Raw genomic sequence first — 12,507 nt, forward strand, 5'->3', positions numbered from 1 at the left:
AGGGCTTCGTCTAGGAGTGGGGAGATGCGGTGACTGCCTGACATTTAAACTTTAAAAAGCCCGCGAAACGGGCAAATGTGTTAACCCTTTCGTTTACATTGCCATATAATGCTTATTTAATGTTACTAGGATACATCAATCCTGCATGGTACAAGCCCTTTAATAGAATCTCTATTGTAATAAACGTTTCTATATTAGGCTAATATTAAACTCAGGCAATGTCCTAAAGGTATATTAAAAACTGCTAACACCACTACAAAGTCTTACTAGGTCCCTGAGTCAATGTTACACTCTAAAATACAGCTTCAAATCTATTATTATGTGCAAAGGCATTTGCTATATTACAAAAGCACAGTTTAACACAAATCACATAATTCACTGTAAAGGCTGAATGATGCTGATTAACATTGAATGGTAAATCCATCTGGGAACCAATAAGGGAGGCAAGAAGAGGGGGGGAAGGAGGGGGGGGAGAAAGGGGTGAGGTACAAGAATAAGAAAACATAAGCGGAAGATACCTAGCACTTTGTACATAATCAATAAAATAAACTGAATATTACTCACTAAAAAAATTCAAAGGCACAGTCACATCTCAAGAAAAGAATGTCAAATATTTACAAGAAACAATGCAGATCCCATTCCACATTTAGTCCATTGGGCTGTAGAGTATTTAATACAAAAATCCAATGTGCCTCTCGCTGATGCAAGATCTTAATCCGATCCCCTCCACGAGGAGGTAATGCAATATGCTCAATAGCACAACATTGTAAAGTCTCTACAGAACCCAATGGACACGTGTTAAAATGTAATGATACCGGATGCATCATGTCATGATTTTTGATAAGTCTCAGGTGTTCTAAAATGCAAGTCTTTAGCGCTCTACTAGTTAACCCCACAGATTGCTTATTACATCCGCATTTTAATAAATACACCACAAAGTTTGTCTGACATGACATAAATGATTTGATCTGGAATCTGCGTGTTTCATCACGGTTGGAAAAGTGTGTTGATTTATTCATATTTGGGCATATTTTGCAATGGCCTCCATTTGAATGAGCCCAGTAATTTGGGAAAAAAGGACAGTCTATTTTTCTTTTGAATCATTGGTTTTAACATGCTGGGTGACAAGAAATTGCCTAACGTGGCCGCTTTGCGAAACACTACCCTTTTGCTTACACAGACCATATTGCGTATTAAGGGGTCTAAAGATAATGTGGCCCAATGTTTATGTATTATCGCTTTAATGCAATTCGCTTGTTCACTATAATTAGTGATAAAATAGGGCGCTTCAGTGTTCCCGACCGGCGTACTCTGGCCAGCTCGACTTACATTCATATTGATGAGCATTTCCCTGTCTGTGTCAAGCGCTATTTGATACGCTACATCCAGGTCCTTCTTGTCATATCCCCTTGACAGGAATCTCTCCCTCATCTCGCCCGCCTTTGTGAAAAGCCTGGTGGCAAGGCCTCCCTGTGTTTTATAGACGGTAGTATCTAATAAAGTTATTTCCTTAGTGCTGAATTGTGCTGTAAAGCGAATTGTAGATGGAATGTTGTTAAGATGTTGAATAAATTCAAGGAGCGCAGACTCAGGGCCATCCCACACGATGTATACGTTGTCTATGTAGCGCAAGTATTTTTTGATACAATGCGCATTAGGAGCCTCATGCAGAACGTGAGTGTGCTCATAGATGTCCATAAACAAATTAGCATAGAAGGGCGCCATGTTGGAGCCCATTGCGGTACCCATGAGCTGTAAGTAGTGGCTCCTCTCGAATCTGAAATAATTTTTATTCAAGATGACTTCCATGAGTAACAGTAGGTATTCTGTAGGAGGACCAGTATGCATTGTGTAGGCATTGAACTTGGCTCTGATGGCATCCAGACCCTCCATGTGAGGGATATTCGTATACAGACTGGCAACGTCCAAGGTTACCAGAATGCAATCCGTTGTCTCTATTTGAAGATTATTGATCTGCAAAATGAAGTCTGTACTGTCTTTTACATAAGTGCTCATGCAGGATACCATCGGCTGGAGGTAGAAATCCATAAACTGTGAAAGTGGATGGCATAAAGGCCCTCTAGCAGATATAATAGGCCTTCCTGGTGGTTTTGTAATGGACTTATGTATCTTCGGCAGAGTATAGAGAATTGGCATTCTTGGGAACGGTTGCATAAGGAACTTGCCTGTTTCCTCAGAAATCCAGTGGTTAGTGATCCCCATCTGTATAATGAATCAATCTCCTTCTTTTAGTCAACTGTTGGGTCCCCAGTTAAACGTCTGTAGTTGGTGGCACTGGCCAGCTGTTCTTCAATTTCTTGTTTATAATAAGCATATTTCAATAGCACAATTCCGCCCCCATAATCCGCAGCATGGATGATAATGTCTTTGAAAAATGCTAATGTGCCAATGGCATGCCTTTCTTCTCTGGTGAGGTTATGAAAGTTCGTTTTGTAATTTTTTTATGCACTGCAGGTTTCCCTTTCCAAAACGTTCATAAATGCTGCAATATTATAATTGCCAGTCTGTGGATCAAAATTGCTTTCAGCAATAAAGTTCTTGGTATCAGCAATGATGTCTTGCTGGCCCTGTTTGCTGAAAAAGTCCTTGAGTCTTAACTGGTGATTAAACCTTTTCATACCCACTTCCCAGTTAAAGCTGTTTTGGATGCTGGTAGGCACAAAGCTTAAACCTTTGTGAAGAGCGCTGAGTTGGGCAGCGTTAAGTGTGGGATCCATGAGGTTGTAGACTACCGTTTTGTCTGATGTCCTCTCGAACCTCTGCCTCTCTTGTTTTCGCACTCTGGATACTGACGATTTTTGCCCACCTCTCCTGGCCAGTCTTTGGCGCCGGTGTCAGGTAGAGGTGGCTTTGCAGTTGTATCGGAGAGGTCAGTGTCGCTTGTGACAAAACCAGACCTGTTAGCTGGTTGTGGTCTTCGTGCACGTGAGGCATTTTGTCACTCTGTCCACCACGGCCTGCAGCGGTGTCCCCTAGGCCAAGTAACCAGCGATAAACCTTACGTTCTTTGTAGTCTGCAGTAACAAGGGGCAGCTTTTCTTTTTTATATTTAATCAAATTATCTCTGTAACCATCAATAGTGGTCTGAACCCTATCGGTCCAGTTGGTGCCAGAATCCGCGGTCACAATCAGTGGTGTAGGCAGACAGCAGCACGAATATGAACCTCAGGGCATATGATGTCATCACAAAAGTCCAGTAGAAACTGATGTGCTGTTGCTGGCAGTCGAAAAATGTCCCTGTAACAGGGGACTGATCCCTGTTCAAAAATGTGCCCCTAATCCAGCAGTGTGGTGGTTAACTGCTGGTAGTCAATTAACCAACACCACCTGGCTGATTAGAGGTTTGTTAGAAAAGCCTGCCTCTGAGACAGGAAGTGAGACTCCTTAGTCCACAACTGGGATGACCTGGGAGACAGACGTCTTGAGCCTGCCAAGAGTCTGCACGCTGCCAGCAAGACACATGGGACAATACTTCTAAACCTGAATGCTGATATAGCCTGAGGAAAAGGCAGCAACGCAGGAACATAGAAGACTTTCCCTACAGCTACAAGAGACAGATAAGACTTTTCTTATAAGACTGATTATCTATGTCAATCTGTACATATACTGTACATATATAAATGTCCCTATGGTTTGATCTGGTGAATCGCTGGTCTAACCACGCAGTTAAAGAGAACTGGATTACAAGTGTATATATACTCCAGAGTGGAGCGGATTTTGTTTGCTGAATTTACATGTTTGCTGTGTTTAAAGCAACAGGCGCAATAAAGTCTTATTTTAATTTCACCTTAAAACAGTCTCCATTGATTACCTTTGCACATGTCCTCTTACATATGATGTCAGAAGTTGGGATGAGTGGTGGCCCTTGAAGTTAAAAGGGGCCCCGGAGATTGCCTGTGAATTTTTTTGGTGCTTTTTGCCTGCATACAGTCTTACAAACAGCCTGAGCAACAAAAACAAAGATTCACCTGCAGCAGAGACCAGAAATAAAGGGATACACATCCAGGCAGGAAATCTACACTGCACTGAAGAAAGCCACAAAACCACAGATGGACTCTTTTCCCCAATCCCAAGAGGAGAGAGAGAGACTGCTGAAGCAGGTAAACCTTACTTGTCTATCACAATGAGGTGTAATATGGTTGTTGGAAAAGGGGCTTTGCCTTCCAGCAGTAGTCAGGGTTCAAGAAGTGAGTTAGCTCTCCAGAGGAGCTAGGCTTTGTTTATTGTTTTCTTAAAAAAATAAAAATATCGCGCAGAAGCAGTGAATACAGACGGTGACCCACGAGCAGTACTGATTCTGCAAGTAAAGGCTGCCACACCGCATAGGACTACCAGCTGTGAATGGAGTATATGCAGAAAAGTGTGAAAATGGATGCAAGACTGTGCTGAAGCAGGGGAATTTTCAGCAAGCAAGTGCTGAGCGTAAAATTGCCCTGCCGGGTAAAAAGGGATTGCTGAACTGTGTAAAGGGTAACCCAAAGCCAATTGCTAAGTGTTAAGTCTCCCTGCCGGGAGTGAAAGAAAAAAAACCCTGGGAATTTAAAATGGCCGCCCAGCTGAAGTCAAATACAGACTCTGCAAGAATGGGGAAGAAAATATGTTCCTGGTGTAAAGAGCCCAGCCACACGGAGCAGTGTCCCTTCAGGCCTTATTCATATGATGATAGTGAATGCATGCACAGTACTGCTAATATTGTAAAACTTACCCAAGGGGAAAAAAAGTCTACAGAGATGCCTGTGAGAGCTGCGACCTCTACAAGCAAAATATGCCCACCTGTAGGACTACCACAATTTGGGGTTCTAGCAAATACAGTGGCAACAGCTGCAATAGCGCCTCCAGAGGTCATGAAGAAAAATACACCTGATAGCCCCAAAATGGAGGACAAGATACAGCGTTCCTATAATGAACTCTACCCCACGGAAGAGTGGCCCTTCAGGTCCAATAAGGAGGAAGACATCTCTTACGGGGACCCCGAACCGAGTCACACCCACAAAACACCCTAAGAATGGTGGGGATGCCTGAACTCGGTACGAACCGAAAAGACCGCTCTCTATGATGACGAATGTGATCGGCAGGAGCAAGAGCGGGAGCAGTAGATCACCAAATATTTCTGTCAGCTAACGCAACTGCAAGAAAAGCCTGGCGTATACAATGAAGCTGCTGAAGTTTCAAATAAAGATGGAGGCCCCCTGATGGGACGGAGTCATCCAAAACAAAAAGACGGAAAAAGATAAAGAAAAGCGGTTCTTCACTTACCGTGGAAGGAACAGACACGTCCGCAGATCCTGTGAAGAGAAAGGGGGTCCGAGATGCCCTGCAGCCTAGAGAAAATGGAGAATTCGTCCCGCGGATAACCGAATATCCAGAGGGCCCAAGGCCGAAGTCGTGTACCCCAAAGAAGTGTCTGTCCGGTGCCAACAGTGAGGAACCCTCATCCAACCATCCCAGGGAAGCGAAGCCGGAACCAGTGAGTGTCGATCCCTTGACCAGCCCTGAGGATGCCCTGAAAAATGCCAGGCGTGACTGTAATATACTCCGTGAACAATTGAAACAAAAGAAAGATGATTACGCTGAGCTACTGAAAGATAATGCTGAGTTACAGAAGACTGTGCTCGCAATGTACTCTGCAGCCAGGACAGAATTGGACGATCTCAGGACTGAGCTAGATACTGCAAATGCTACTATTTCCGCCATGGATGAAAAGCAGAGCCAATCTGATAAAATGATGGCTACGCTAAAGCGGAAGTATGAGGAGGCACTGAAGCAGATGACAGTCTTCCAGCAAGAGGTTCACACTCCGCATAGAGCTGAATGCCTCACAACAGGAGGTCAACAGTGTCCGGACAGAGGTGGACGTATCTCAGAAATAGGTTCAGACACTCCGCAGAGCACTGGATGCCTCACATCATGAGACCAACAGCTGCCGCACAGACCTGGAAGTTTCCAGAAAGGAACTACACAGTCTCACTGAAGAGCTGGACATATCTAAAGAAACGATTGTCAATCTTAAGACAGATCTCAAAGTCTCCCAGAAGGAGCTTCAGACCCTCAACCTAGAGAAGGAAGTCTCACGCCAGGAGACTGTCATTCTCAAAGCAGATGTGCGTAAATGGAAGGAGGACTGCAAGGAGGCCCTGAATAGTACAGAGACTGAAAAAGGAGAAAATTTAAGATTACAAAGAAGAAACTTAAAACTCAAAGAAGAAAATTTTAATTTGACAAACGACGTCAAGGAAAAAAAATGAAAAGCTGCACGAGCTTAAAGAAATAAAAAGACTTGTGGAAGGTGAGAAGTTTGAAGCAGAGCACCGACTGCAGAACCAACTGCCAGGTCTGCGTATGCACCTCGAGAAGGCCGAGGAGAAGCAGCGAACTCTGCAGGAAGACAATCTGCAGGCTGTTAAAGAAATTCAAGTGCTGCACGAACGTCTGATTACCCAGTATGTCTCCGCAAAGCAGCATGAAAAACTGAAGCCTTCCCTGAGCGTCACCAAAGCAACGCTAAAGGCCAAGCTTAGAACCCAGGTGACACGGCACAAAAGGGAGCACAAGGAGGTCCAGAAACTGAAACAAGTAACTGTGGCACAAGCAAAGAAGTTCATAGTGCTTCACAATGCAATAAAAATGTGGAAGCAAGCTCAGAGAAAGCAAAGCATGCAGATAAATTCCCTGAGAAGAGACTTGCAAGACGCACTCAAAAAACAGGGATCTCTCGCGGATGAGATGAAAGTTCTACAAGGACAAGTATTGACCCTGACTAAGCGTCAGTATCCCACAGCCACAAAAACCCATGAAGACAAGGGTACAGTGAGAGCTGGGAATACCGCTCGTCTGAAAGACAAGGTTGCAAAATGTGAACTACCTAAACAAGCACTAGCAAAACCTTCAGCCACCCAACAGGCAATAAAAGAAGGTACACGTGCTAAATCAAAACCAGAAGAATCCTTAGCTGATGAAGCTGAAAAGATGGGACATTCTCTGGAAGTGGGGGTGGAATTACAACTTAATCCCAAAGAGGCTGAACTAGCAACCCCATTGAGTGGAAAATGGGCAGAGAGACAGCTTCAAGAGCAGAAAACTCAAAGGGCTGTTTTGAAACGCTCTGCAAATACTGCCATACAGTCTGCCTACAATAAGACGAGCACCAGACGCGAGGGAAATCTCATGACCGCGCACATAGCAAAAAGACTATACTTAGAAAAAGTCCTCCTCGAGCGACTGAGGAGTGCTGATCTCAAGCACCTTCGGGAGGAGACGCGAATAAACTGGAGAAAGGGCTCCAATCCCCGCGGGACTGAGGGTTCTCTACCGCCATCCACTCTCATTCAAGTCACAGAGATATCTAGAATGAGAGTGGAAGGGTGGGCTTTGGCCGTGGCAAGCCCAAGCTTCCCAGAAACAGGGGAGGTATGTAACAAGGGAGTTATCCATGTTCAGGTAATGTGCCTCTAATCCAGCAGTGTGGTGGTAAACTGCTGGTAGCCAATTAACAAACAACACCTGCCTGATTAGATTGCTTAGGAAAGCCTGTCTTTTGAGACAGGAAGAGAGACTCCTTAGCTCACACCTGAGCTGAACTGAGACAGAGCAGAGATTGTCCTTGACTCTCACAACTTGTCTTGAGCCCTGCCAGAAGAAACAGCAGAGCTGCTTTCAAGACACAGGGGAAACTTCTAAACCTGAATGCTGACAAAACCTGAGGAAAGGTAGCAACGCAGGAACAGAGAAGATTTTCCCTCCAAACCACAAGGAAAAGATAAGACTTTCATTTATGAGACTTTATATATCTGCTTATTTCATGCTATATGTTTGGGGCTGGGAGACATGCTTATCTAAAGGGAATGTGGACTGCATACAGTAGTATTTCACTAGAAATACTCCCAAGTGAATAGAAGCTTTGTTTACCCCTTGTTTGGATGGTTTCCTGATGTTAAGGAAACAGGCGCAATAAAAGCCTTATTTAATTTCACTATAACCAGACTCCCTTGCATACCTCTGTGAGCGTCCGCCTACACACCCATTGTGCAAAGTCACCACCAGTCCAAGTTCTTTCAAAACTAAAGCTGTCTCACATTTTAATGTGGTCTGTAACTGTTACATACGCCTATAAATTATTTTATCTTTAACTGTTCATGCAATCTCTTCATATATAATGTGTAAGCCTGTTCACCTAATGTAATGCAATGTCTTTATATATAATGTGTAACCATGTATCTGTCTTCATAACTCTGTGCCCAGGATATACTTGAAAACGAGGTAACTCTCAATGTATTACTTCAGAGTAAAACATTTTTATAAATAAACATGACCTAGTTTTGATGCCTTCTCCATTTGCAAAAGTATTTTGGCTTCCTCAATTTCACAGATATTTGGTGGTTTATAGGATATCCCTACAAACATTTTCTTTATACTTTTACCTCCACTGCTAATTTCTATCCAGAAGGTCTCTACATTTTCATCATTCCCTTCATAAACATCTTCCCTTATTATAGGTTTAGATCCGGTTTAACATATAAACATACTCCTCCTCCTCTTCCATTTGCTCTATCCTTCCAAAAAAGGGAATAACCCTCTAAATTAACTGCCCAGTCATGAGTTTCATCCTACTGTACCATGTTTCAGTAATGCCTATGATATCATAATGCTCCCTTGTAGCTATTAATTCAAGCTCCCCCATTTTATCTGTCAGGTTTCTTGCATTAGCAAGCATGCATTTCAGGTTTTTTTTCAGTCTGTACTAATCATACCATAACGATTCAATCTGTATAATTGCATGAAGGATCTCTATACACTTCGAGCTCCGAGAAGTTTCTGCATAAAGATAATGTAATTTAAAACAGAATTGGTTCAGAGGTCTGTCAGGTCCTTCATGTTACTTTGGATGGGAAAATAAAGGAATCCACGCAGGCAAGCTAATTTTTTATGGATATGTAACTCAAATGCAATGTTACTATGCATAATGTATGTGTTCCTAGCATAATAGTGATTATGTTGCTGTTCAAGCCTAGTACACTATTAAGGAAATTGCAGGCAAAAAACACAATACATTGGAACACTGAATCCATAACCAAGGCAGTCTCCTTGTGTAATGACTAATTCATGGTGCAACCCCACATAGCACGCCAAAAAAAAACTTTTGGAAGGAATAAAACAATTGTAGTTCCTTTAAAAAAATCTAACCGTACTAAAAGCAAGATACGGCTCCTTTTGGATCTCTGGAAATGTTGTTAGTGCAAAGTTTTGTTTGACATCAGTTAAAGGGGAGTAGGCAGAGGAAAATAAAACCCCAAGTCTCAGCTCACCACGTTAACAAACTAAATCTAACAACTTTAAAAAAAGATTTATAGATGATAAAAAAAATACATCAATCACTCAGATGTACCCGCTTAAACATTTCACTGCTATTAGTACACTTTGGTCTAAAAGAGGAATTGCCCCTTTAAATCGTGCATCTCAAACGCCTCTCATTTCAGATTTGCTTAAAATAAACAACTGAAAATGAAAAAGCAGAACTGCTCCCTTAACAAGCAAGCACTGCACTTAGAAAGAGCACACAGAGGCATTTTGGAAGTCACCACTTCTCATGCTGATATTCAGACATCTGGAATTTACCACATTTTGTACATGGATGGCTAGATATCATAGCTACTGTATATTATGTTTTACTTGAAATTAACCACCTGCTTCATAAAGTGAGTCCATGAACCAAGCCACACTGATGGGATTTAACAGATCACAGCTAGACATGCACGGTTTTATTTGCTATTTCCTTACCTAAATTTGGAAAAATAAAAAAGTGATAACTTATTGTGTTCGTTTGTATTCATTTATTAAGAATTTTTGTTGAGTATGAAGAGTTGTATTTGTGTTTGTTGTGTTTCTTTGGCAGACATGGCAAGCTAATATAAAAAGGCACCTCTGAACATGTGTATTTGAAGTGAATAATACAAATACCTGGATTAATAAGAGTGATTATTTTTTGTTGCTCTTTTACTAATTTTTGCAGCTGCTCCATCTGTTGCAACATAAGCTGGTCTTGCTGGGCCCTGTCCTGAAACCAAAAAAAAGTTTGCTGTTTAGAAACACATGTAATCTTTTTAATTTTTTTTTTTTAAATGACACGGCTAGTTAAAAGGATAAAAAAAAAAGAATTTCATAATAATTGTACAAAAACACAAAACAGTACAAGGCTGACGAAGATAAAGGAGGGGCTCCTCCTCATGTGCAAGCCGAAGGCATTGAATAAAGTGATGATCTGTACCCTTTCCTCTGTGTAAAACCAATAAAAAATGTGAAACAAAAACACAAAACATATGTATTTGTAATATACTTCAATGACTTGACCCTTCAACTTATCGACATGTATACAGGCAAGTGAAGTACTGTACAATACATATAATTGTGCATGTTAAATGCATCTCTGCTTCAAAGATATCATGTATCAATGGCTTAATGCAGTTAATGCTATACGGTGGCACTCTACCTACAGTAGTTTGAAAAGAACTCTAATAACCGAACAATGGAGTAATTCTACATTACTCCGTTGTCCATGGCCACTCAAGAAGTCAGAGAATGAAAGGCTAAAAACACAGAACAAATATCCTCTACCTGCACACATTATCTGTCTCTAAGAAAATAATATGTAATCAGTGTAATCTGTTTATAACCAAAGATCACTATCAATACAATAGACTAATAAACAAAATAAGCATTTCAGGGATATAGGACATGGAACACCTGCTATCAACTGTATTTTGTTAATACAGTAATAGTAATACTATATAATTACTTTGGGGCTCACCTCTATTTTCTCTTTGACAAATTATCCATAAGCATCAAACAATATTAAATGCTTTTATTTTCATTACATAATGTTAGCTTAACTTGTAGATCAAATTGTTCTGCCGCATGAAACTTACGTTATACAGTACTTACTAAAAAATTATTTTAAAACAACATACAAATATGATATATGTTATGTCCAACAACTGAACTCTTTTTAGTTTTCCCACCAGCATTCATCCCTTTCACCTTTTTTTAATAATAGTAAGCAACAACTCAACAATGCAATATGCAATAATTTTCCATGCGAGCGCTATATTGCACAGCGCCACGTTTGGCGAAAACTAAACATAGCATACACTGGCGACACACTTTATTCGAGCTCGGCTAGTCCCACGAATTCGGGTATACCCGGGTGTATTGAGGTTTGTGACTGTTTTCTGCCCGAGCGCATTGGGTTATTTTCCAGGCAGGGATTGAAGCATTTTATTCCCGCTGGCTGCAATACTGCACAATATATATATATATACTGCATTACAATTCATGAATTTATGCCATCTGGTAGACACACGAAGCATTGCAGCCTATTAAATCCTAATCATTATCATTTAACAGATCAGCCGCCCATCAGCCAGGCATGAACCCAGGCTGGGAAGGCAAACGCAACGGGGCTTGTCAGAGGTGAGGAGCGGCGCATTCCAGGTATCTGCCAGGTACATACTGGGTATTTGCTCGAATAAAGTGTGTCGGTGCAGTATCAGCACAAACACCTCATACCAACTGTCAAGCACGGTGGTGGAGGGGTGATGATTTGGGCTTGTTTTGCAGCCACAGGACCATGAATCGACCATGAACTCCTCTGTATACCAAAGTATTCTAGAGTCAAATGTGAGGCCATCTGTCCGACAGCTAAAGCTTGGCTGAAATTGGGTCATGCAACAGGGCAATGATCCCAAGCACACCAGCAAATCTACAACAGAATGGCTGAAAAAGAAAAGAATCAAGGTGTTGCAATGGCCCAGTAAAAGTTCAGACCTCAACCTGATTGAAATGCTGTGATGAGACCTTAAGAGAGCTGAAAAGACGTGTATGGTGGGCACATACCGGAAGGGTCTGATCTCAGAGATTTACGCAGGGCTAGCACGGTCCAGGAGTCCCGTCAACCACAATTATATGTTGAAATGGGCTGAAGACCTCAATCTTGATATAGACAGAGATGAATGGGAGGATATTTGGGAAGCAGCAGCCAAAACTTCTATTTGCACTACTACTAAGGAAAATATATATAAGATTCTATTTCAATGGTACTTAATCCCGAGTAGGCTGAGCCGGATCTTCCCTGGCCTGTCTGACCTCTGTTGGAGGGGGTGCGGCCAGAGAGGAGATCTGGTGCATATATGGTGGACATGCCCAAAGATGCAGACTTTCTGGAATATGATATGCTCATTGGTTGAGGAGACGGTAGGAGTTGAGGTCCGGATGGACCCGCTGATATGCCTACTCGCGAAACCCATCGAAGATATCTCTGTCCCTCTTAAAAAACTGGCCTCGTTCATTCTGACTGCGGCTCGCTGCTCAATAGCAGCTAATTGGAAAAAGATTAAACCCCCTTCTAAGCAAATGGTCCTTCGCAAGGTAAGCGAGGTCAAGCTTATGCAATACCTATCGGCGCTCCTGAAACAGAATATAGTACAATATGAGAAA

At 42.0% G+C, this 12,507-nt stretch overlaps 1 protein-coding gene across 4 annotated transcripts in view; it reads right to left on the reverse strand.

Moving 5' to 3' along the window:
• Window positions 1-12,507, reverse strand: part of LOC142493194 (uncharacterized) — a 254,494-nt gene that overhangs the window by 199,075 nt on the left and 42,912 nt on the right. For all 4 annotated transcript variants that reach the window (XM_075596808.1, XM_075596807.1, XM_075596805.1 and 1 more), the window contains exon 3: window positions 9,976-10,072. In XM_075596808.1, the coding sequence (XP_075452923.1) occupies window positions 9,976-10,072 (97 nt within the window). The remainder of the gene's footprint in view (window positions 1-9,975; window positions 10,073-12,507) is intronic.

This window comes from Ascaphus truei, chromosome 4 (assembly GCF_040206685.1).
Source record: "Ascaphus truei isolate aAscTru1 chromosome 4, aAscTru1.hap1, whole genome shotgun sequence".
NCBI classification, from domain to species: Eukaryota; Metazoa; Chordata; class Amphibia; order Anura; family Ascaphidae; genus Ascaphus; species Ascaphus truei.